Raw genomic sequence first — 23,968 nt, 5'->3', positions numbered from 1 at the left:
GTACCTTGGTTGTGGGCACATCCCCAGTGGGGGGTGTTCAAGAGGCAGCTGATCGATGATACTCTCTCACTGATGTTTCTAACTCTCTATCCCTCTCTCTTCTTCTCTGCGAAAAATCAATAACATATATTTTTAAAAATAAATAAATAAATAAAAATAAAAATTTCACTTTCCTGTAGTCCTATTTCCATAAATGTTTATTCCACATCTCCCTCTCACTAAGAACACTGGTCAGTTTCATTCACCAGTGTACTGTCAGCGCTAAGAACAGTACCTGGCATCTGCTGGGAGCTCAATGAATAGTTGCAGACTAGACAAAGAGTATTAATAATTAGTTTCTTTGAGTTTCATTTTTATTTATGTACATTATCCCCCTTTATCCTTAAAAATAACTAAATAGTAGTTAACTTTATCCTATTTATTAGATAAAAAAACAGGCTCAGATGGTATAAAAAAATTACTAACTGGCAATCAATATTCAAATGTAAACCTTTCAGAGCCCAAATTTTTCCCTTCAGCAAAACTAAGGCTTACTATTTCTGGCTGCTAGCTTGAGTCAATAAATGTTTAATGAGAATCCAAGATGGCTGCACAGGTAAACACCTAGCCACAGCCGCACACAACAATTTCAATAAAATACAACTAAAATATAAAATGGACATTACCCAGAACTACAGGAAAGTCGACTAACTGGAAATTCTACAACGAGAAGCAAGGAGAAAACCAGAAGGAAGAGCGGAGGAGCTGGAAAAGCCTAAGGTACGGAGACACGCAGCACACGCAGAGACGACGGAGCTGGAGAGGAGGGGGAGGCTGAGTGCCTGGCTGGCATTCCCTAGCGGGAAGGAAATAAACACTCTGGATTGTGCTGAACCCCAGACCCGACAGCACTGAACCCCAGTTCTAGGCCAGACCCTGGGGACCCAGGCTCAAACAGAGGGAGCCTGGGCTGTGAGGTGGAATCCCAGGGGAGTGGCGAAAGGCAGAGCCCCAGGAGGCGCACACATTGCGCGCAGAGGGCAGACTATTGACTCTGCTGCTAGACTGCCCTAGCGGGAAGGAGACAAAGGCTCCGGACTGTGCTGGGCCCCAGTTCCGACAGCTCTGAACCCCAGTTCTAAGCCAGACCCCGGGGACCCAGGCTCATCCAGAGGGATGAGCTATCACTCAGAATTGAAGGCCAGATAAAGAGCTTCACTAATAAAAAACAGCTAAAGGAGTTCATTATCACCAAATCAGAATTATATGAATTGCTGAAGGGGGTTCTTTCGGAAGAGAAAGTAAATAAAGATAAAAATTATGAACAACAAATACGTAACTATCAACAAGTCAATCTAAAAACCAAGGAAATTAAAAAAAAAATCTGATGAACAATATTAACTGTTGAATATAATAGAATCAGAGGTATGGAAGGGGAGTGAACTGATGATTCTTGGGGAAAAGGGGAGAGGGGGGGCGTGGGAAGAGACTGAACATAAACTGCGGATCTATGAATGAGGACAATGGGGGGTGGGAAAAGGGCAGAGGGTGGGGTGGGAACCTGGTGGAGGAGAGCAATGGGGGGGTGTGAGGGGGAGAGAAGAGGAACATTTGTAATAATATGAACAATAAAGATTTAAAAAAATAAAAAAATAAAAAAATAAATGTTTAACAACAGGAATCTCCTTCAAAATCCAGGGAAAAAACATCCATCAATACAACTTGGTAAATTTTTTCAAGGTTCTAAGGCTCACCTTGTTGAATGACTATTGAATCCAGCCTGAGTTTCATCTCAGCACGTTCCACTATTCTTTCTTCTACAGTGTTATCAGTTATAAAGCGGAACACTCTGACAGTCTTGGTTTGTCCAATTCTATGTGCTCGGTCCTAGGCAAATTACCATATATTTTGAAGAAAGTAAAAATTCACATTAATAACATTTGAAAAATGTGTGTATACTAAGAAACAAAATTTAAATATTCAAGCAAAAACTTTTAAAAATTAGTAGCAAAAAACTATATTAAAAATAGATTCATAGTATGTTACATTTCTTAAATTTGCAGTTTCTTAGTTTCAATCAAATTAATTGGTTGTCTCACAAGGAAAACTTTTAGAAGGTATGGAACACATCATAGCTGCAGAATCTGTGAGAACTATCAGATTAATTTTACTAGATTATACTGAGATAAAATACACATAATGTCTCAAGGCAGTAAATAACTATAGTTTCTAAGGTTGATAGTTTTTAAAAATCATTTTCAAAATGTTTTTCTATCTAAATCAAATATAAATTTTCACTGCTATGAACTCTACAAACAATGTAAAAATCCCAGTCTGGTAAATTCAACAAACCACAATCCTATCAAATATCCCATTTTATTGCTTAATCTTCCCAGCCACCCTTATGAAGAATATAGGATGAAAATGACTAACACCAGAGATTTAGCAGTTGGGTTTATGTTCACCAATATCATGGGTCAAGTCTCTATCAATATCAATCTTAAGAATTTGTCTAGTTTTCTATTTAATCTACAGATCATAAACTTTCTCAAAAAAGAATGATCTTCCTGATCTGGCCAAGGTATTCCCAGACATGGGCCTAAATTTTAAGCATCTAATGTGGCAGGAAGTTTGTAGTTCACAAAACCCATTTCCTGTCCTTGTAGTGCACAACTATATGATTGTTTAGCCATACCCTTGAAGTCAATTATGCTATGTGACTAGTTCTGGCCAAGGAATATTAGGGCACTTTCAGGTCTGACCAGTAACAAATTTTCCTCAGCTCTCTCTCTTCCCCCTTCTGTCATCAGAATGCAGAGCACAGAACAGGACTCCAAGGTCCTAAGGTATGGCAAAGCTAAAGATGGAAATACAGATGGTCTCACATTTACACTGGTTTGACAATTTTCCAACTTTACAAAGCAGAAACCGGGTAGGCTAAACTATTATGTTTGGCAGATTAAATGCATTTTCAACTTACAGTATTTTAAACTTAATGAGATTATGTTCCAAGAACATAATTCCATTATAAGTCGAAGAGCATGTGTACACTGATATAGATGGAAGAGGAATTGTAAAGAATCACTATAGGAAAATAACATTCTTTTTGGTTACGTCACTGGCATTTGTAGGTTATTAGATTGCTCTAACTAAAAAATCTGTAAGCACAAAATAATAAATTTATTTATTTCTTACCATGGCTTGGAGATCTACTTGGGGATTCCAATCTGAATCATACAAAATTACTACATCAGCAGTAGCAAGATTGATGCCAAGACCACCAGCACGTGTGCTTAACATGAAAACAAACTTTGTGCTGTTTGGTTCATTATATGCATTGATGGAATCCTATACACATAAAATAAAACAAATGTCAGACAACTGTTTTATCTGATATTTATTTTTTATCTCCCATTCCTGGATTTTACTCACTTGTCTCTCATCATGGGGTGTCTGCCCATCCAATCTGCAGTACTCATAATTTCTCCACATGCAGTAATCTTCCAAAATGTCCAATACTCTTGTCATCTGACTGAAGATTAGTACACGTGAACCTATTGATGAACATAATAGCATATTGTCATAAAAAAACACACACACAACAAAAAACTTCTTTTAAAATTTAAAGCTAGACAATTACTCCTTAATTCTAAGTTACCTACTTGGTTACAAGAAAAACTACACATTATTTATTATGAGTCAGTCACTCCTCACATTTTCCCCATTATGACATAGAAAAGGGTATATGTGTCTGCCCTGGAAGGTCTTGCCATATCAAAGGCTGAATCATTACCTTTAAGTCAAACATATAGGGTGGGACAAAAGTTGTTCAAGAATTGGTTTTTAAATATTCTACATTTCTTTAGGAAATGCCAGAACTTTTCGTGTAATTCTCCTTATTTTAACATTCAAACTTTTAAAAAGTTTTCATTACTTTTTAGTTTTTAAACTGATTTTGAGAGAGAGAGGAAGGGAGGAGAGAAACATTGATGTAAGAGTGAAACATCAATCGACTGTTTTTGATAGTTAATATCATAGTAGTCATCTATTGGTTTAACTGTAAAATACAGAGAAAGTGAGGCTCTTGTTTAAATATCATGACATGTACCAAGAGGTGGCTGATTCGATTCCCAGTCAGGGCACATGTCCAGGTTGTGCGTGCAGAAGGCAGCTGATGGATGATATTTCTATCATAGATGTTTCTATCTCCCCCTGTCCCTTCCTCTCTCTCTAAAACAAAAAAAAAAAAAAAAAAAAACATATATTTTTTAAAAAATAGAAACAAATGGAGAAATCTGAAATCTGAAAGGAGACAAGCAGGTACAATATAGATAAAAACAAGTTTTACCATGAGTTTATAATTGTTAAAGCTGGATCCATACGAAGTTTGCTCTAAATTCATGTAATTTAAATATACCTGGACACATAACATATACTCATTTTGATGTAATTAAAACTGGATCCATATACATAATATTTAAGTAATTGAAAAAAAATACCACAGCCGAAACCGGTTTGGCTCAGTGGTAGAGCGTCGGTCTGCGGACTGAAAGGTCCCGGGTTCAATTCTGGTCAAGGGCATGTACATTGGTTGCGGGCACATCCCGGTAGGGGGTGTGCAAGAGGCAGCTGGTCGATGTTACTCTCTCATCGACGTTTCTAGCTCTCTATCTCTCTCACTTCCTCTCTGTAAAAAGATCAATAAAATATATTTTAAAAAAAAAGAAAAGAAAGAAAAACAATACCACAAACACACCACCACTGTGTACCCGAGTATCTAGGAACTGTGAATAGGTGGGGAGAGCATTCTTGGCATTTTATAACACAAAGTTGCTACTTCTGGGAAAACATATAAAATCTGAGAACTCTTACCCCCAAATCCAGGAAGTATGGTTGCCCTAACTCCTGATACTTTCTAAGCAACTCAAAGCCTATAATTTGGGAAAAGATGGAGCTCAGATAATGACTAGAAGTTTTTAAATATTCTACACTTCAACTTTAGGAAATGCCATTTTTTCATGTAGTGCTCCTTATTTTAACATTTGAATTTTTAAGTTTTCATTACTTCTTTTTTGAAAAACAAACTGACTTTTAGAGAGGAAGGGAGGAGAGAAAGAAACATCAATATAAAGTGAAACATTCAACGGCTGCCTTCTGTACACCACCTACTGGGGATCGAAGTGGCAACCCAAGCATATGCCCTAACCTGGAATCGAACTGGATGACACCCAACCAATTGAGCCACACCAGCCAGGGCAGGACTCATTACTTCTTATTATGATACAAGTAACACATGTACCTTGTTCTTTTAGTTTAGGAAGCAGCTTGTCTAGCACTACCATCTTGCCACTGTTGGTGACCAAATGCATATCTGTTGTATAAGGTGGACCAGGCTCCGCTCCATCAAAGAGGTATGGGTGATTACAGCACTTCCTCAATTGCATCAGGATGTTCAGTAACCTCATTTTGTCCATTTTCCCTGCAGAGTTCAGAATGTCTATATCCTTCATCAATATCCGAGTATACCTATTGGTAGAAAAATACATTGAGAGGGCTCAAATGTTCCCTGATCAGTTCCTGCCACTTTACATATTAAATCACCTTCCTTACCTCAATAAAACAAAACAAACAAACAAAAACAACCTGTAAAAAACAACCCATCAACTTCTAAAGTGAGGTTGGGAATTTACCATACGTAATCTCTTTCTTTTTTCCTGTTTTTCTCTATTGCCCTCAGTGTTCTCATGTCCACACTTGTGCTTTGGGCACTGAGGCCCAAAATAGCATAAATTCATCCCTTGGGATAAATTAAAACAGTATAATACCACATTTTAAAAATAATTAATAAGCATAACTAACAACCTAAATTTAAACATGGTTTTAATTTTAAGTCTTTTCTAAGAGAAGAGTGTCATATCTATTGTATAATAGCTAGTACAGCATTTGGGTACGAACACTACTTTGAGGAGGGATGAAAAATCATCAGAGGTAAGGCATGACGATGAGCATAGAGGAATAAACATGACTTAAATATAAATAAAAGTATATGGGAGAGGTCATACAGGCTACAGCCATAGGCCAGATTGTACTAGGAAAAAGCCTTGAATATACACTAAGTATTTAGACATTATCCTGCAGGACAGAGCAATCTGTCTAAATACTAAAGTTTCAGGACGCTGAAACCTCAACAAAATAAGTTAAATAACCTACCCAATCTATGCTTAACAACTCCAATACAGGGCACAAAATATTATTAAAGGCAGTCCATTTCGCCACAGTTCTAATATAGTTTATCAGTATGCTTAGCTCTGTGGTCGGCAAACTACAGCTTGTGAGCTACATGTGCATGCGGCTCTTTGGCCCCTTGAGTGTGACTCTTCCACAAAATACCACGGCCTGGGTGAGTCTATTTTGAAAAGTGGTGCTAGAAGAAGTTTAAGTTTAAAAAATTTGGCTCTCAAAAGAAATTTCAATCGTTGTACCGTTGATATCTGACTCTGTTGATTAATGAGTTTGCCGACCACTGGCTTAGCACTGACTCATGTTTTAGTTCTGTACTTTAGAGTCATACAAGATAAGCCTATATCTTTGCTACCTTATAAAGGCCTTTCAAAAGTTTTGAGGATATTTAAGATGTCCTACCTCTATGATTGGTTTTCCCATTAACACACCCATTTCTTTAAATTACAGCTTTTCATTATGTTTCCCAACTACTCCAGCCCCTTGTAAATACTTATCAATATTAAGTACAGAATTGAATATACCTAAGATGTGGTATAACCAGTAAAGAACAGGGTGGCTAATTATACCCTGCCCTTAAACACTACCACTTATATTACTACCCTGTTTCCCCGAAAATAAGAGTGTCTTATATTAATTTTTGCTCCCAAAGATGCGCTAGGTCTTATTTTCAGGGGATGTCTTATTTTTCCATGAAGAAGAATACGGTACCCATTTACTGTTAAATGAAAATAAAGGGAAGTTATTACCTATATACAGTACGGTAGTACGGTAGTTGTCAACACAAACCAGACAAACTGTGAATCCTACAGTATCAAGAATTTACTCATTTATTCAATGACAATCATGTCACCATCTTCTGGAACATCATCATAACAATCCAATTTCTGAATTTCCTGGTGAATTTCTTGTGACTCCATTTCTTTCAGAATCAGTGGACCAACTCTCTCGTGTTTAGCATGGGGGGGCCTTATTTTCGGGGGGATGCCTTATATTTCACTCAGAAGGAAACCTGTAAGTAGGTCTTATTTTCGGAGGATGTCTTACTTTCAGGGAAACACGGTACTAGAGACCTGGTGCACAAATTCGTGCACAGGTGGGGCCCCTCAGCGTGGCCTGCGGGGATTATCTGAAACCCAGTCCAATGCTACCTGCAGCTACCTGCCACTCACGCTCATCCTGGCCTCCCTGCACCTGTCGGTGGGATCATGCCCAATCAGTCCCCATCGGGAGAGGCTCATTTCACCGAAGCAGTGCTCGCTAGCCATGAGCACCGCATCTGGCACCCTCCCAAGGGGAGTGGCCTGTGGGACCAGGCCAAAACCAGCTCTCTGACATCCCCAAGGGGTCCTGGATTGCGAGGGGGCACAGGCCAGGTCGAGGAATCCCACCAGTGCACAATTGGGGGTGGGGAGGGACCATTGGAGGGCTCCAGGGAATGTTCAACCCATCTCGCTCAGTCCCCATCAGCTGGACCTGAACAGCAAGCTAACCTCCCAGTTGGGGCATCGGCCCCCTGGTGGTCAGTGCATGTCATAGTGAGTGGTTGAGCCGCCTTAGCATATCATTAGCATGTTACGTTTTGATTAAACAGTCGACTGGTTACTGGACGCCCAGACAATTAGCATATTAGGTCTTTATATTACATATTTTATATATATATATATATATATATATATATATTCATAAACTTCCCATCCTGATTCCATCAACCAATAGTTCTAAGACTTTGCATCAAACATTTGATTGGCAAGCCCTGTATTATATGACCAGAAAACTCTTCATGATGAGTTCAATCCAGCCAACAGAAATACCTGGAAGTCATAAATTAGGAAAACAAAATACAAATAAAAATTAGTGAAAAATCAATAGTGATATCACATACCATTCCCTTTGCATTTTGCTGAGGCCCACATAGATTTTTACTTCCTTTTTGGGGGGCAAACTCTTTTCAACATCAGCTTTAATTCGACGGAGGAGGAATGGACGCAAAACCTTTAAAGAATAACAACAACAGATGGCCTTATCTGTAACCAAAGTATTTAATTTCAGGATCTCAAAATTGCCCATTAAGTACATGGAAAAGAAACTTATCTATTTAAATATCAAGTGAGTTTTAGGACTTCTCCCTCCCAAATATATAATAATTTATTAGTGAGCTCCTGAAGGGTAATACAATATTATTATTTATTCAATATATGTAATGAGTATATCTTGTTATATTGTCTTAAATTACTAAAAATAACAAATTTTAAAGATGGTGTTTTCAACATTCACTGCATTTCAGGTTAGAACTAGTTACTTGCATACAGATTGTCCACATTAAGACAGCCCCCAAGGGGTTCCCCGATTGGAGAGGGTGCAGGCTGGGCTGAGAGAACATACCCACCCCACCACCCCCATACACAAATTTTGTGCACCAGGCCACTAGTATGTATTAAAAGAAAGACAAATGTGGCATGTTTTCTGCTGTTTTATTTACAATGCATCAGGGAAAACACTTGTAAATTAGTCATTTCAATACCCTATGCAAAGTCCTACAATGTTATAATGCCGAGGTTATCAAAGATTGAATACACAGGAGTCTCCTGACTGGCCTCAGCTCTGGTATTCAGAGACGACTTAATCAATGAGTCTTAAGGCTAGGTACTAATCAAGACAGGAAAGGGGATACCAGATGTAACAGGAAAATAAGCAGACAGAGAGACTGGAATTAGCACAATGTTTACAGAAAACTGACACTGGGTTTAGCAATTATAGCAAATTAAAGCTTGACAATAAGAAATTAAATAACTAGACTTGGCAAGGGGGTGGTAGAATGTATCATCTTGTAAGATACATAAATGCCTAACCATTATGCTGTACACCTGAATTCAACTGTAATTTAAAAAAAAAAAATTTTTTTTAAGAAGTGAAATAGAAGTTGGAGAAATGTTAGATCATGTAAAGAGGGGTGAGGGTGATTATGTTCCTCTAAGGTAGGGCTGTCGAACTCAATCAGAGAAGGGGCCAAAATCTAAAATCCAGCCTAAATCGCGGGCCGAATGGTTTACTGAACAGTCATAAACTGACAATGTCATAAACTGACAGCGGAGTGCAGTGATGACAGCGCGGTGCGGGCCACATTGCAAGGCCTGGCGGGCTGGATTTGGCCCACGGGCCTTGTGTTTGACACATGTGCTCTAAGGGAACATATATAATGCGTATAGATATTTTTGCTTGTCACAAATGGGGGCTTTCTTACTGGTATCTCTGGTAGAAGTGTCAGGATGTCATTACACAGGAAAACAAGGTTCCCCCCCACCCCCCCAAAGACTTATCCCAACTGAAATGTCAGTAGAAGTTGATTTTATACCTTGCTTACAAAGACTGGCTTTATCCTGTTGGCCAGGATTTCTTTATCTGGGAATCTATTAGATAAATTTTTCTATCTATGTACCTGCTTTCACTTGTAAATCTTCATAGCAAGAAAAATTCTGCTCACAGTGCACCATTAGCAATTGCTTATACACAGTCATTGGATTTAAGAACTGAATGGATGAAGCTTTAAGCCTTTTAAGATGAAACTTGATATAGATTCTTCTACAGAATGTAAATGGAATTAATCTTTGAAAACTTGGCTATGTTAATCTTTATGCAACTCTTCTTTTCCCCCACTGTATTTATTATTATTATTTTTTTAACCCTAAGGATTTCGTTTTTCCAATCTCTAATCCAGGATTGCATCCCAGGTCCTAACACGAAAACAGCCATATATCACTCCTTCCCCCATTGTTAAGATCAAATCATTAAGTAGCAGGATTCAAACAGGCCAGATTCTAAAGCCACTATATTTGGTTAACAGAAAATTAATCCACTAATTTAAATCTCTATCATTATTCCCATTAGAAATGTGCTTTAATCATACTGTAAATACTTACCATGTGAAGCCTCTCAACTAGCTTTTGATCCCCAAGGCAATTGTTTGTATCAAACCAGGAATCAAAGTCCTAGATTAACAAACAAAACATATGCTAAAATCAGAGATAATATTACAAATATCCTATTATGCTAACTATAGCACTGATTTCTGGAACTGTTCAATATTTGAGTTGTGAACCACAAAAACCATTCAGTTTTAATCCTTTATTTTTCATAGGTGCAATATTGTTAGCAAGTAACGTTATAACTAGTTTGAAAATCGTATTATTTCCAAACATTTTTTTTTTAAAAAAACATCAAGATGACAATTTTCAGTGAAAATAGTTGGAAAGCATGTTTTACAGAAATAACTAGGAAATTAACATTCTTGAAATACAGCCTCTGCTTCAGAAAAGCTTCAAAATTAAAATCGCTTTACAGTTTGTTCTCTAAGACCACAAAGACTGTGGTTAGGCAGTTAGAGGAGCAGAGCAAGGACGATGGGCCAGGTACAAAAGGTCACCAGGGTAAAAAGCCCTGGGTGCCTAGCAAAAGGCAATTATAGGATAGGACCTCATCCCCATGGTAATCTTTCTTCCCCCTAGCATATGCCTAGTCATGGGATTGGCACTCTAAACTTTTCTTCCTAGAGATAACATCTAGGACTCAGTTGTATTTCAGCTCCAGGCACAGAAAAGCAGCATAAACAGACAAGCAACATCATGGCCAAGGAGGACCTCAGGAACAGTTGCACTGAATAATGACCTCCCCGCCCTTGTGCCTACCCTGAAAGGACAGACTTGGAAAACTGCTGAATATTCATTCTACTGAGCTCTTTCCCTGTCACCTCCCCTAAAACCCTTAGGAGTGCTGAAAAGCAGGCTAATTCTATTACAGGAAAATGTATAACTCATTTAAATAAAAGCATTATTCGTCCAACCAGAGAACAATTAGAAATACTTACATCAGCTGAATTAAAGACATCTGGCAACAAAAAATTAAGAAGTGACCAGAGCTCATGCAAGTTGTTTTGAAGAGGTGTTCCAGTTAGTAATAGTCGATTTGTAGTCTTGAATTCCCTGACTATTTCTGACAACTAAAAGAACCAAGATCATCATTAGTATATTCTGCATGTTGATCAAATAATAGCACAAATGATTTTCACATCTAAATATCATTACCTTGGATTTTTCATTTTTGATCCTGTGAGCTTCATCTATAACTAAGTACCTCCAATTGAATTTTTTGAAAACAGACTTCTCTTTAATAAGCATTTCATAAGATGTTACACATACATCCCATTCTCCTGGTAATAAAACATCTCTGACAAAAGCAGCCTGTGTAGCAAGACAAAAAAAAAAAAAAAAAAAAAAGTCATCTAGAACCAGCTTTCTTATCACTAAAGTTAACTTCATTAATCAGTTAAGTGTCGAAGCCATTTAGTAAAAAACAACTGACAATACTAATCAGTGCAAAATTCAACAAACTAACTCTTAAAATGTTTTCTTTCTCAGATTCCACTAGGTCCTGAAATTCTTAGGAGACAGGTTTAGGAAAAAGGGGGATGGGCCTGACATACAGAAAGACAGTGGACTAAAGGATAGTTTGCAGTAAGCATTTCCATGCCTTTCATGTTTATGGAATGTAGTAATACATTGTTATTACTATTCTCATTTTACAAGTAAGAAAAGTGAAGCAAATAGCAGTTAAACAATTGGGCTCCAAAACCTAAAAACCAATTTAGTAACTTAAAATACTCAAAGTACCATGTTTTCCCGAAAATAAGACATCCGCCGAAAATAAGACCTAGTGCATGGAGAGATAAGACATCCCCTGAAAATAAGACCTAGCGCAACTTTGGGAGAAAAAATTAATATAAGACACTGTCTTATTTTCGGGGAAACAAGGTATCTATAAAGGGTGGGGGGAGAAAAAAATCAATAATCATCACTGATAACCAAATACAGGGAAAACAAAATTAATTAAGTATATAATCTTTCAGTACAGGTTGAGTAAATTTTTAAATCTAAGGTTTATATTTTTAACAGTATTATTTCCATTTCTTCTAAAAGGATGTGTCAATTGATAAACATTTTAATTTTATTTCTGTAGCTATAATACCAACTATCCAAATTACTATAACTGACTTAGTCCATTTTTTAAAAATTACTATTTTATGACTATTAACATTATATGCTCCAATACAAACAACTGACTCCTTACATTTCCAACCACCTCACACACTTAACTTTTTTAAAAAACAAGAAAATACTTCTAGAATGAGAATACAGCCTTTGATTTTATACAATCACCCCCCAAAGCAGGAAAAACAACTATATTCTCATAGCTCTCTATAGTCCATAGATCCTTTCTCCAATATGATTCTTAACCCCCAAGGCAATACTACACTTGTAAATTACTAATATTTATAAAGACCAAGTTTATTATAGACGTCTGCTCTTTTACCCTTCCTCTAGCTATTCCCTCTGCACCAAATCTAAATCCAAATTCTTTTGATATCAAAAACATTAGAAACTTACTCTTTGTTCTTTATCTCCTATTAAACAAACAGATCTAAGTGTTGGTACCCATCTCTTGAATTCACTCATCCAGTTGTGTAATGTAGACTTAGGAACCAAAACCATGTGAGGGCCAGGAATGTTCCTATAGTGTTTCATGTATCCAAGAAGAGAAATTGTTTGAAGAGTCTTTCCCAAGCCCTAAAAGATTTCAAAATAACCACAAAGTAATTAAAAACAATAAAAAACAACTTCCATATTTATACTTTCTGACATATACATTTAAAAGAAAAGCTATGTGTTTTTAATAGCTAACAAATGGCAAAGGTTTGATATGTGTCAAGTTTATGATTGTTATGTCATTTAATCTTTACAAGTCTATGAAGGAGGTCATCAAACAGAGCTACAGAAACACATTTCTTTTGACTCCATACTTTCTCCAAATAAGTAAATGTTTTATCACTACAGGTATATGGAAATGATTTTAAACATTCACTACATAACTAGTAAGGAAACAATAAATCAAATGTTTTATGAGATGGAACTGCACAACTGCCCCCCTGGAAAAAACATTTATCGATGATGAATTAAACATTCAATGACCTCACCTGCTTTCTACAGAAGTGGGGAGAAATGGCAAAATCATTACATTACAAAAGTCAACCAAAAAGCATGTTTCTCAAAATATACTTTTTAAAGTATTACTTTCATAGATAATAATTCCTCACAACTGAAATATAGATCCCACTTTATGCAACAAAAGGAAGCTGCTTAGTATATCAGTTTGTCGGTGAATTATTTTGCTAAATTTCCATATTGTAATAAAAAAAACTATGTTATACTGTCTTTACTTTTACAAACATAATGGTATAAATTTAAAATTACAAAATAAAACCTTCTAAAAAACTACCAAACACATACCATTTCATCTGCAAGGATACCATTGATTCCATTCTCATACAAAGAAATGAGCCAATTCAATCCCCGGACTTGATAATCTCTCAGTTTACCCCACTTTACATCTAAAAACAAAAAACACAATGCACATTTTCATGACAAGAAATATAGATAGTACCCTTCATCTGATACTCAGAAGTTTAACTTGGGCCAACATGTCTTTACTTTTTCTTTACTAGATTTTAGTATGGGAAATTTGAAAGTTCCAATTTTGCAAGTCCCTGGAGGCAGTGGCTGTGGTCTTGAGTGAAGCAGGAATAGATGGGTAGGAAAGATAACCAGTTGTAGGAAACATGACTGTAGACACAATACCCACCCCAATCACTTAGTTCCTGCATGTATTTGGTCCTGGAGGCTCTTATTTCCTTTTTTAATGTCATCACAAATGTTTCTAACCAAGTATTTTTTACCTTTTTATGATGATCCAAATAGAGGTTCTCAGAGGATTTTATTTTCTTAACTAAGGGAAAATAGGAAATAAAAAGACTGCTTTTCTTTTACCTTTTTAAGTTACTTTTCCAATAGTTCCTACAAAGAAATACTATCGCTCTGGCTGGGTGGCTTAGCTGTTTGGAGTATCATCTCACACACCAAAAGGTTGCAGGTTCAATCCCCGGTCAGGGCACTAATGTCTTTCTCTCTCTCTCTCCCTCCACCCCCACCTTCCTGTCACTCTAAAATCAATAAAGATATCCTCAGGTGAGGATAAAAAAAAAAAAAAGAGAGACAATCTCTCAGGGTTTACCATATATCCTTCCCCTATTTCCAAGTAAAATATATATGTGTGTGTGTGTGTGTGTGTATCAATCACCTGATTTAAAAAAAATTAGTACATTCAGTACCCCCATCCTCTTTCGAGAAACACTATTTCAGGATGAAAAGCTAACCAATGTTAAATGTAGGAATATGAGAAAGAAATAACCCAAATAATTCAATTTCCTACTCTCTTATACCACACAACAGTCTCTGGCCTCTAGCTTCATGAAAAGAAATGAAAACTGGGTACTCTATAAACCCCTCTTAAAAAGTGAAAGTACACACTACATTTAAAAAAAAAATCAGCAATTTAATATATTTTATTGATTTTTTTAGAGAGGAAAAGAGAGGGGAAGAAAGTTAGAAACATCAATGAAAGAGAAACATCGATCAGCTGCCTCCTGCACACCCCCTACTGGGAATATGCCTGCAACCAAGGTGCATGCCCTTGATGAAATCGAACCTCGGACCCTTGAATCTGCAGGCTGATGCTTTATTCACTGAGGCAAACCAATTAGGGCAATTGCTGAATTTCTAACCAGATCTTGTCTTGCCTCAAATTCAATTTTGAAAGAATTCAAGTTAATAACAATAAAATAAAATAAAAATCCAAACAGCATATCCTATATTGAAATATATATATATATATATATATATATATATATATACACACACACACACACACACACACACACACACACACACATACATATATCTATAAAATTCTTTTTTTTTTTTTTTTTTGCCACAACTACTGTGATCATACAAATAAGACAAAAGAAGGGGAGAGGGGGGAATACAAGGCAAATGGAAGTTTCTACGCTACTGAACAAATCAAGATTATAAACCAGTAACATTTAAAAGCTGGTTAACCATGTTTTCTTTTGGAAAACCATTAATAACTTATTTCAGAAAAAAATTTAAAACAAATCAAAACAAAACCAAAAGATGAATAAGCAAAGGTCTGCAAGTGCCCTCTTTTACATATTAGTTTTCTTATCTGGGATAAATATATAAGGCAAAAACTATTTCTAGTGTTACATATTCATTCAGGCAACAATTAACACAATGGCATTTTATGCCCCTTTGAAATTAGTACCTCTATCACTATATACTATCATTTCCATTTAAAAAAATCTGAAGTTTATTTCATGAGTAAATTTCAAAAGACTACTAAACATTCCCTTTATAAATTATAGCAAAGACAAATCCAAAACATTAACCAAAGGATGTCTGAAAAGGGTTTGTTTTCGGCCTAGCCAGTTTGGCTCTGAAGATAGAGCACTGGCCAGAGGACTAAAGGGTCCCGGGTTTGAATCAGGTCAAGGGTATGTACCTTGGCCCTGGCCAGGGCACATGCAGTAGGCAACCAATCGATGTGTCTCTCACATCAATGTTTCTCTCTCTCTTTCCCTCCTTTCCACTCTCTCTAAAAATCAATGGAAAAATATTCTCAGGTGAGAATTAACAAAACAAAAAAAAGGGAGGGGGGGTTTTCTAAAAATCAAGTAATTAAGTTTGTGATACATACATGAAGGAGAGTCTTCAAATCGAGTACAAACATTAGTTGCTTTGGAGCTTTCTGTTAATAGTTCTTCATCCTCCTCTTGCTCGGTTCTACGGTGTCTATAGCTATTAAGTTTAAAATAAAACAAAGCGTTATGAGTTTTGACTGTAATTTTAACTAGATGCAACTATTTCAACGTTAACAATTAAGTTGGCTGACCAAGACCCATAATAATTAAGAATAGTATTTAAGCCGGGACTGGTTTGGCTCAATGGATAGAGAGTCGGCTTGGGGACTGAAGGGTCCCAGGTTCGATTCCGGTCAAGGGCATGTACTTGGTTGCGGGCACATCCCCAGTAGGGGGTGTGCAAGAGGCAGCTGATCGATGACTCTCTCTCATCGATGTTTCTGACTCTCTATCTCTCTCCCTTCCTCTCTGTACAAAATCAATAAAATATATTTAAAAAAAAAAAAAAGAATAGCATTTAAGTGAACAATAGAAATATTAAGTAAACTTAAACTGGAAATGTTTTACAGTTTTCTAAAATATGGAATTGTTAAAACAAAGTAGTACCTTGAGTTAACCAGAACAGATAAACTTAAATATTTTAATTTATTTCCAAGGAAATATGTAGTCAGTTAAACCTCATAATTTCAAAGTTACCTTTTTATGTATTTTTGTCAGAAAAAAGTAGTTCCAGAAATTACATTTTTAAAACTATAATTTTCACCCAAAGCTGCAGAATATGCAGAATAGACACATAGGAACTTAAGCAATGACTCTCAACCACAGACTGATCAGAATTACTCAAAGCTTTTTGAATGTACAACCCCAGATTCAATATCCCAAGAGTCAGATACATCCCCTTTACAAACTAATTTCCTTAATTCATAATATTGCCAGATTTCTTAATCCCTAAAAGGGCTTAAGAAATTAAGTAAATTTTAGGTTAGCAAAACTAGTTACTGCCCAATTCTGAAGCATACAATTTTATACCTTTATACTTCCAAATGTTTTTACTTAAATTAGAAAATTGCATATTATGCCACTATTATGACCTCTAAATCTAATTTACAGATTAATTTCTAACAAGGGAAGAGAAGAAATCTATTAACTGAAAGTGCCCTTTTCCTAATAGCCCTAACAAGTAGACCAAGGTAAGTAATTTTATATTTACTACAGAATACCTAGATCTCATCTTAATAGAAGTGTTTTTCATGACACCATATTTACTACTCTATTACATATCCATTATAGTTCATATTTCTAGAGGATGAGACCGATGCCACTTAAACAGCTGCAAACTTAAGTCTGAAACAATTTAAATACATTTGAAGTATAAAGTTCTCTCTTTCGAAGTTGTATAATTATTAAAACAATAGCATTCTGGTTATATACAATTTAAGGAACAAAATGTATTAGATGAGTGGAAAATTCAGATAAAATTAGGTTTTATGCTTATGGTTTCTGATGATAATCCCTTCAAGACAGAGATCTTATTTCCCATATTTCTGTAAATTGTGTATTAAGTTTAAGATGGTGGATAACAGTTTGTAACTTCCTCTTTTAGATAATCTTGAGTATTTCCATTCCTTACTTATCACATTTCATTTTTCATACAACCATCTAGGGAGCTAAGATTGCCCTATATCTATTAATCATTACTAATTAAACATCTTAGTTATCCAACTAGCACAAAAATTCTAAAGCGAAATTAATAAATGCAACATAAGAGTTATTTCACACTCTGAGCAATACTTTGATACATCAATTATGTAAAGACAAGTAAGCATGTAATAAAAATTTTAAACAAATTGCTGTGACAAAAATCATAATATTCCACAGACCAGCAAAAACTTAACCTCTGCATTTGTTTCCTCTCCAAGGAATGGCATAAAATTTGAATTCCCTACTCAATATAGTTGTTGCAATCCTCAAACAGTATAATGCTATAAAAAATAAGGCATTATAAAGGTATTTTTTTTAAATTTATACATCTATGACTATATCCTGTCCAAACCAATGGGGGCCAAATAAATAACAGAACTATAACAATTTTTTTAATGAAATGATTTTAAGCTTCTAATGAAGATTATAAAAAATAAATCTGAGTCCAACTACGAAATATAAACCATTACTCACTCGCCAACTGATAGCAAATTCTGTTTTTCATCCTTTTTTATTCGTGGGCGCCCTGGTTTCATCTTCAAAGGTGAGGTTGGAGTCTTCTGAGCAGCAGGCTGAATGAAATGTGCAAACAGCTCTGTCTGCTTTAATAAATACTCAAATCTATTTGCTCTGTCAGTTTGCTGCAAAAAACATTAAGACCCATTTTGTCAGAATATTAATATAACTTCAGAAATCAAAGTTTTAACAAGTCTCCATACAATGAACACAGCAATAAAAAGAAACAAACTACTGATACATGCAACAACATAGATTCACTTCGGAAGCTTTAGGCTATATAAAAGAAACCAATCACATGACTATATATATACTGTATGACTCTACTTTTAAAAAATTCTAACTAATGATAGAACGCAGATCTGAAGTAGCAAGAGGAAGAGAACAGGAGCAAACTTTTTTGAGATGATGGAACTGTTTTACATCATAACTGTAGTGGTGGTTAAATGACTACAAATGTGTGCCAAAACTTACTGAATTAAGAACTTAAAACTGTTCTGTAAAATTATACTTCAACAGAGCTGACCAAAAATAGCAAATGCAAAATTAAAAGACATAATGTAATATAAGTGAACTTATTCAGAAGTGGAGAAAAAGGCATTCGTCATTCATCAGTTAGGTTGTGCCAGTCTGAGGAATTCCACATGTGTCGAACACAAGGCCCTCGGGCCAAATCCAGCCCTCCAGGCCTTGCAATGTGGCCCACACCGCGCTGTCATCACTGCACTCCGCTGTCAGTTTATGACATTGTCAGTTTATGACTGTTCAGTAAACCATTCGGCCCGCGATTTAGGCTGGATTTTAGATTTTGGCCCCTTCTCTGATTGAGTTTGACACCCCTACGTTAAGCGCCCAGTCAGCCACCAGTGACTAACACTATACTTTCCGTCTGGAAGACAAAACAGGCTGGGCACTTAACATGTTAAAAAGGTATCAAGCATGAAAAACACCTATTAAGTTAATTATTCATTAACACAATGCAGTTCTTAATACTATTTCTTCCTTTCATATCTAACATCTGTCACTTTCAATAGTCCCTAGTGTCACACCGAGAATGAAAGAATTTGAACAGAAAAATTTAGGATCCTTGAAATCAAGTTTTTTATAAAAATAAACAATGAAATCTGGAGTCATTAGACAACAGACCCTTTACAGACACACTAGTATTCTGGTTTTAAAAAGGGGATATAGGCAAATAAAATACAAGAGCCCTAGCAGGTTTGGCTCAGTGGATGTAGTGTCCACCTATGGACTGAAGGGTCCTGGGTTCAATTCCTGTCAAGGGCACATGGACAGGTTGTGGGCTCGATCCCCATTGGGGGGCATGCAGGAAGCAAGCCGCTCAATAATTATCTCTTATCATTGATCTTTCTGTATATCTCCTTCTCCCTTCTCTGAAATCAATAAAAACACATTAAAAAAAAAAAATAAATAAATACAAAGGGGAAACAAGAGCAACAATAGAGAAACCAGTTTTGTTTTGTTTTAATATCAGTTTTACAATGAATTACAAAGACATTTTACCTAGCAAGTAAACACTAGAGACATCCATATACCACTACATTGTAAAAGCTATGTAATTTTTTTTAAAAATCACATCAATATAAAAACCGAAGGCCAATTTGCTATCAGCAAGGCACATAGTGAAAATGTTTCGTTAAGTCAAAAAATGACAGTTTTCTTAATTCATATACAATCGAAGAAAAGCCAAGTACATACAACTAGAAGATACTGGGTCTAAAAAAAACACTATTCAATTATTGTAATTGTTTGGAATCAAGAGAAATACGCCCTAGAAATAAATTTAGATTGGTTAAAACCTAGCCATTTTAAGATAAAAACTATTTTACATTATTCAAATCACTGAATAAGTATTCTTCACTTCTTTTGCATATCATCTTAAGTAGCTGTTCAACAAACAATTTTGTGTGTCTATCAGAAAAGGTACTTTGTCTCTTTATGAAGTTTTCATTATAGTGTTAACACTATCAGAAGGTATTAAATGTTCAGAGGTAAAATGGTTGTAGGCATTTAGGTTACAAATAAATACGGCATTTGAAAACCAATGATAAGAATAAAAAATGTCTAAGAAGAAATGTTCAGAAAGTAATGAAGAAAAGTAAAATAAATAGGATAGCAGCAAAGACAAAAGGCTCTCTCTCAAGGCAAGTAAAAATTTCTGAGGCATGGTTAATAATGTTAAAGTCAAGTGAGATCAGGGGGAATGAAACTAAAATTAAGCTACAGAAATGGCAATTAGAATCACTAACATGGCGTTAATAACAGAATCTAAATTGTGACAGTTAAAGGAATGAATGGAAAAGTAGAGCTGGCAACTATCTCTTTTTCTTTAAATAAGTTTGACAACAAATAAAGGAGATGGGACAGATACAAGTACACACACACTTAAATTTTAATGCTTTTTGTACGTACTGGTTAAGTGACATACAATAAAAGTTTCCTAGAGTATATGAAATGTGACCTGGGTCTTTCAAGGATTCAATTATAACATCATGTCCTCTTTTGTAAAGATCCCATGCTTACCGAATGTTATGAGCAATGAGCTTATATTCTTTTACTTAATAACAGTGTCTCTGGTCTTTATTTAACTCATGTCACTGATGCGAAATTTTAAAATAAAGGGGGTTTTAATATAATCCATATAATTACATAGTATTATGTGAATGCATGTAAGACTTCTGTATTTGCTCTATATGGGCAAATAAGATACAAGTTACAGAATCCCATGGTATACATTTCGATTGGCTATCTATGCCTAAATTATAAAAACAGAACTGAAGTTGGGTATAGTTAATCACTTAATATAAAGTTATTATTATAGACTCCATTCATATAACCTAGAACATACCATTTTTTCTTCATAGGTTGGATCTGGTTCCTGGATTTCTTTTTGCTTCCCAGGAGATGCATCATCAAATACTCCCTGGTAGGAGGGAAAAATCGTGGATTGTTTTTCAAAAATAGTCAACACACCATTATTAGACTAATTTCTGCCCAAAACACATTTTAAGTAATATATTCTTGTCCCAAACTTCCTAGATAATTAAATGGCTATTAGTAACCTTCTAGGAAAACTTGATGGGATGAAACACCAAAATGATACAACCAATATATTAACCCATATATGTAAACAGTATAGATACTGACAAGAATAAAACAAAGATTATTATCTACAACATTCTAGAACAAAATTATCTTCAGCAAATCTGTTTCTTTTCCTAATAAAAAATTATGAAATCAAGTTAAACAGTATAAAAAGTGAAGAAAATGTTTCCTTTTACAGTCAAACCTCAATTCTCGAACATCTCCCATCCTGAACAATTCCTTCTCAACTTGACAACCCTTTCATGCTTATATCTGAATGACCAGTCATGCATCTCTCAGGCAAAATGACCAGTCACGCCTCTCTCAGGGCGCTGGGGTGAGGGGCAGGGCCTGAGGTTCCCCCATCAAGCCCTGAAGGGAAAGGGGCTTGGTCTGAGGTTCCCCTGTCAAGCCCTACAGGGTGGGGAGCACGGCCTGAGATCCCTCGCCCTGGCCAGGCCAGGCGCCATGCACCTCAGGTCCCTGCTATTCGGTCCTGATGTTACAGTGTTGCAGCTAACTTGCATATTCCTCTATTATATATATAAATGGGGGGAAAATGCTTCAGTTTTCGAACAGCCTTCTGAAACGAATTAAGTTCGAGAAACAAGGTTCTACTGTAATCACAAAATTGCAGTATCAGCTATGCTACTATACAAATGTACACATGGGAAGTGGTATTATTTAGTCACCCTGGTTTCCATCTTGTAGAATATTGCAAAAAAATTTTCATGTTGTCTAAATTGAACACAGTCTGATTTCTAAATTGGTAATAAATGTGCTCCTCTTATAAATGTATTCATCCTGACATTAAAAATGCCACAAACCACATTAAAAAAATACAGTAGTAACTTCTACACTGCAAAGTTCCAATCATCTATTATATTTTTAAAACAACACAAGGCCCAGCCCATGTTGCTCAATGGTTGAGCATCCACCTATGAACCACAGTTGAATTCCCGGTCAGAGCACAAGCCTGGGTTGTGGGCTCAATCCCCAGCAGGCACCGTGCAATAGGCAGTCGATAGATGTGATGTTTCTTATAGATGTTCCTCCCTCCCTCCCCCCTCTCTCTAAAACTCAATAAAAGCATATTTAAAAATAAAAACTATTTCTGGGAAAGTCAGCATTGTCAGAAAAACAAAACAAACAAAAAAAAAACACCTGCTTTATATTCTACATTCAAAAATGAAAAGGGCATAATTTTTTTTTCAACTATGAAACATTATTGTCAGGAATTATAACACATTTATGCTAAAACCTGGTTTTTACCACTAAACCTCAATGATTTCTAAATTCAGTTTTAAAAAAATACTGAAGGTACATTTATTTTAAAAGACACACACACAAAAAAAAATCACACTATAATATAAAAAAACCATTAGTGAAAGACTAATAAAAAAATTAGTAATATTCCTATACTGAGAAGTTAGAAATAACTAAGTCATTCTCCAGTAAATAAAATTAACTATCTTTATTAAAAGAATATGACAGGACACATGTTGGAAAAGGGTCAGTTTCAGAGCCAGACCAAGGTTCTATGACAGGTTCTATTTTCCCATTGGGCAAAGAAAAAAAAACAACACTGACTTTATATGGTAGTTGTTATCAGATCAATATTCATACTAACTTTAATTCAACTTTAAAAACAGCAACTGAAAATACTTAGCTTAGGCTTTAAATTACTATTTCCTGATGTTTAAGTAAGATCTCTAGTGAGACATTGGTTATTCCAAAATTTGAATGATAGATCCTCTTGAGAAGCTAATGAAGACTATAAATATCACTTTGTAAAGACTTGCTCATTTAGATAGACACTATTTCAGGGTCACAGATTTTCAACCCCCCTTAAGCCATGGAGCAGATTAAACAGCCCTTGTAATCCAAAAGAACCATTTAAAACCTTAAAGGGGGAAAAAAGGGGAATCAATAGATAAGAATTTGAGGCAGCTAAGACCGGTTTGGCTCAGTGGATAGAGCATCGCCCTGCGGACTGAAAGGTCAAGGGCATGTACATTCCGGTCAAGGGCATATACATTGGTTGTGGGCACATCCCCGGTGGGGGGTGTGCAGGAGGCAGCTGGTCGATGATTTTCCCTCATAGATGTTTCTAGCTCTCTATCCCTCTCCCTTCCTCTCTGTAAAAAATCAATAAAAATATATTTAAAAAAAAAAAAAAGAATTTGAGGCAAATCTCAAATCACTGAAAACTACATAACATCAGGTGTCCAATTCCATTAAAACCTACCAAACCACTAAAAGTTCTTTTTAAAATAACACATCCCTCGCCAGTATGACTTAGTGGATAGAGCGTCCGCCTGTGGACCAAAGGGTTCCGGTTTGCTTCTGATCAAGGGCACGCAACTCGGTTGCACGCTCTGCCCCTGCCTGGGCCCCGGTCAGGGGCCCGGTCAGGGCGCGTGCAAGAGACAACCAATCAATGTGTTTCTCTTCCTCTCTCTCTAAAAATCGATGAAAAAAATATCCTCGGGTGAGGATTAACAAAACAAAAACTAGTAACACGACGTTACTCCACCCCAAACTGGACCTTTGGTGACCCAATGAACTATTGCCCCAAATGCTTCCAATGGTAAATCGCGCTACCGGTTCCTTACTGTGTCAACTCTGCAGCAAGGTTCATTTTAAAGAACAGCATTACCTTCATGCTGTCTATCCGAGGATGGAAAAATCCCAGAAATCTTTGGGCTTAAAGCCTACACAGACTGAAGGCCAAGAATAAAATTTGGAAGAAGCACTTTGTTCCCAGGCATCGCACAACCTTGGAGCACACCCAAGAGACCCGCCTGGCGCTCCCTAATC

At 36.1% G+C, this 23,968-nt stretch overlaps 1 protein-coding gene across 1 annotated transcript in view; it reads right to left on the bottom strand.

The window, feature by feature from the left end:
- The window catches only part of SMARCA5 (SNF2 related chromatin remodeling ATPase 5), a gene marked incomplete at its 5' end in the record, with an annotated part of 38,693 nt that overhangs the window by 13,629 nt on the left and 1,096 nt on the right, over positions 1-23,968 (bottom strand). Inside the window, 13 exons of the mRNA XM_084886337.1 lie at positions 1,734-1,866; positions 3,175-3,327; positions 3,412-3,533; positions 5,279-5,505; positions 8,105-8,214; positions 10,140-10,208; positions 11,084-11,215; positions 11,301-11,456; positions 12,660-12,839; positions 13,560-13,660; positions 15,883-15,983; positions 18,002-18,168; positions 20,913-20,987. Coding sequence (XP_084742463.1) covers positions 1,734-1,866; positions 3,175-3,327; positions 3,412-3,533; positions 5,279-5,505; positions 8,105-8,214; positions 10,140-10,208; positions 11,084-11,215; positions 11,301-11,456; positions 12,660-12,839; positions 13,560-13,660; positions 15,883-15,983; positions 18,002-18,168; positions 20,913-20,987 — 1,726 coding nt within the window. The remainder of the gene's footprint in view (positions 1-1,733; positions 1,867-3,174; positions 3,328-3,411; positions 3,534-5,278; positions 5,506-8,104; positions 8,215-10,139; positions 10,209-11,083; positions 11,216-11,300; positions 11,457-12,659; positions 12,840-13,559; positions 13,661-15,882; positions 15,984-18,001; positions 18,169-20,912; positions 20,988-23,968) is intronic.

Source organism: Pipistrellus hanaki (assembly GCF_964339955.1).
Source record: "Pipistrellus hanaki genome assembly, chromosome: 5".
NCBI classification, from domain to species: domain Eukaryota; kingdom Metazoa; phylum Chordata; class Mammalia; order Chiroptera; family Vespertilionidae; genus Pipistrellus; species Pipistrellus hanaki.
The sequence above is the reverse complement of the archived record's forward strand: the minus strand, read 5'-3'. Positions and strand labels throughout refer to the sequence as shown.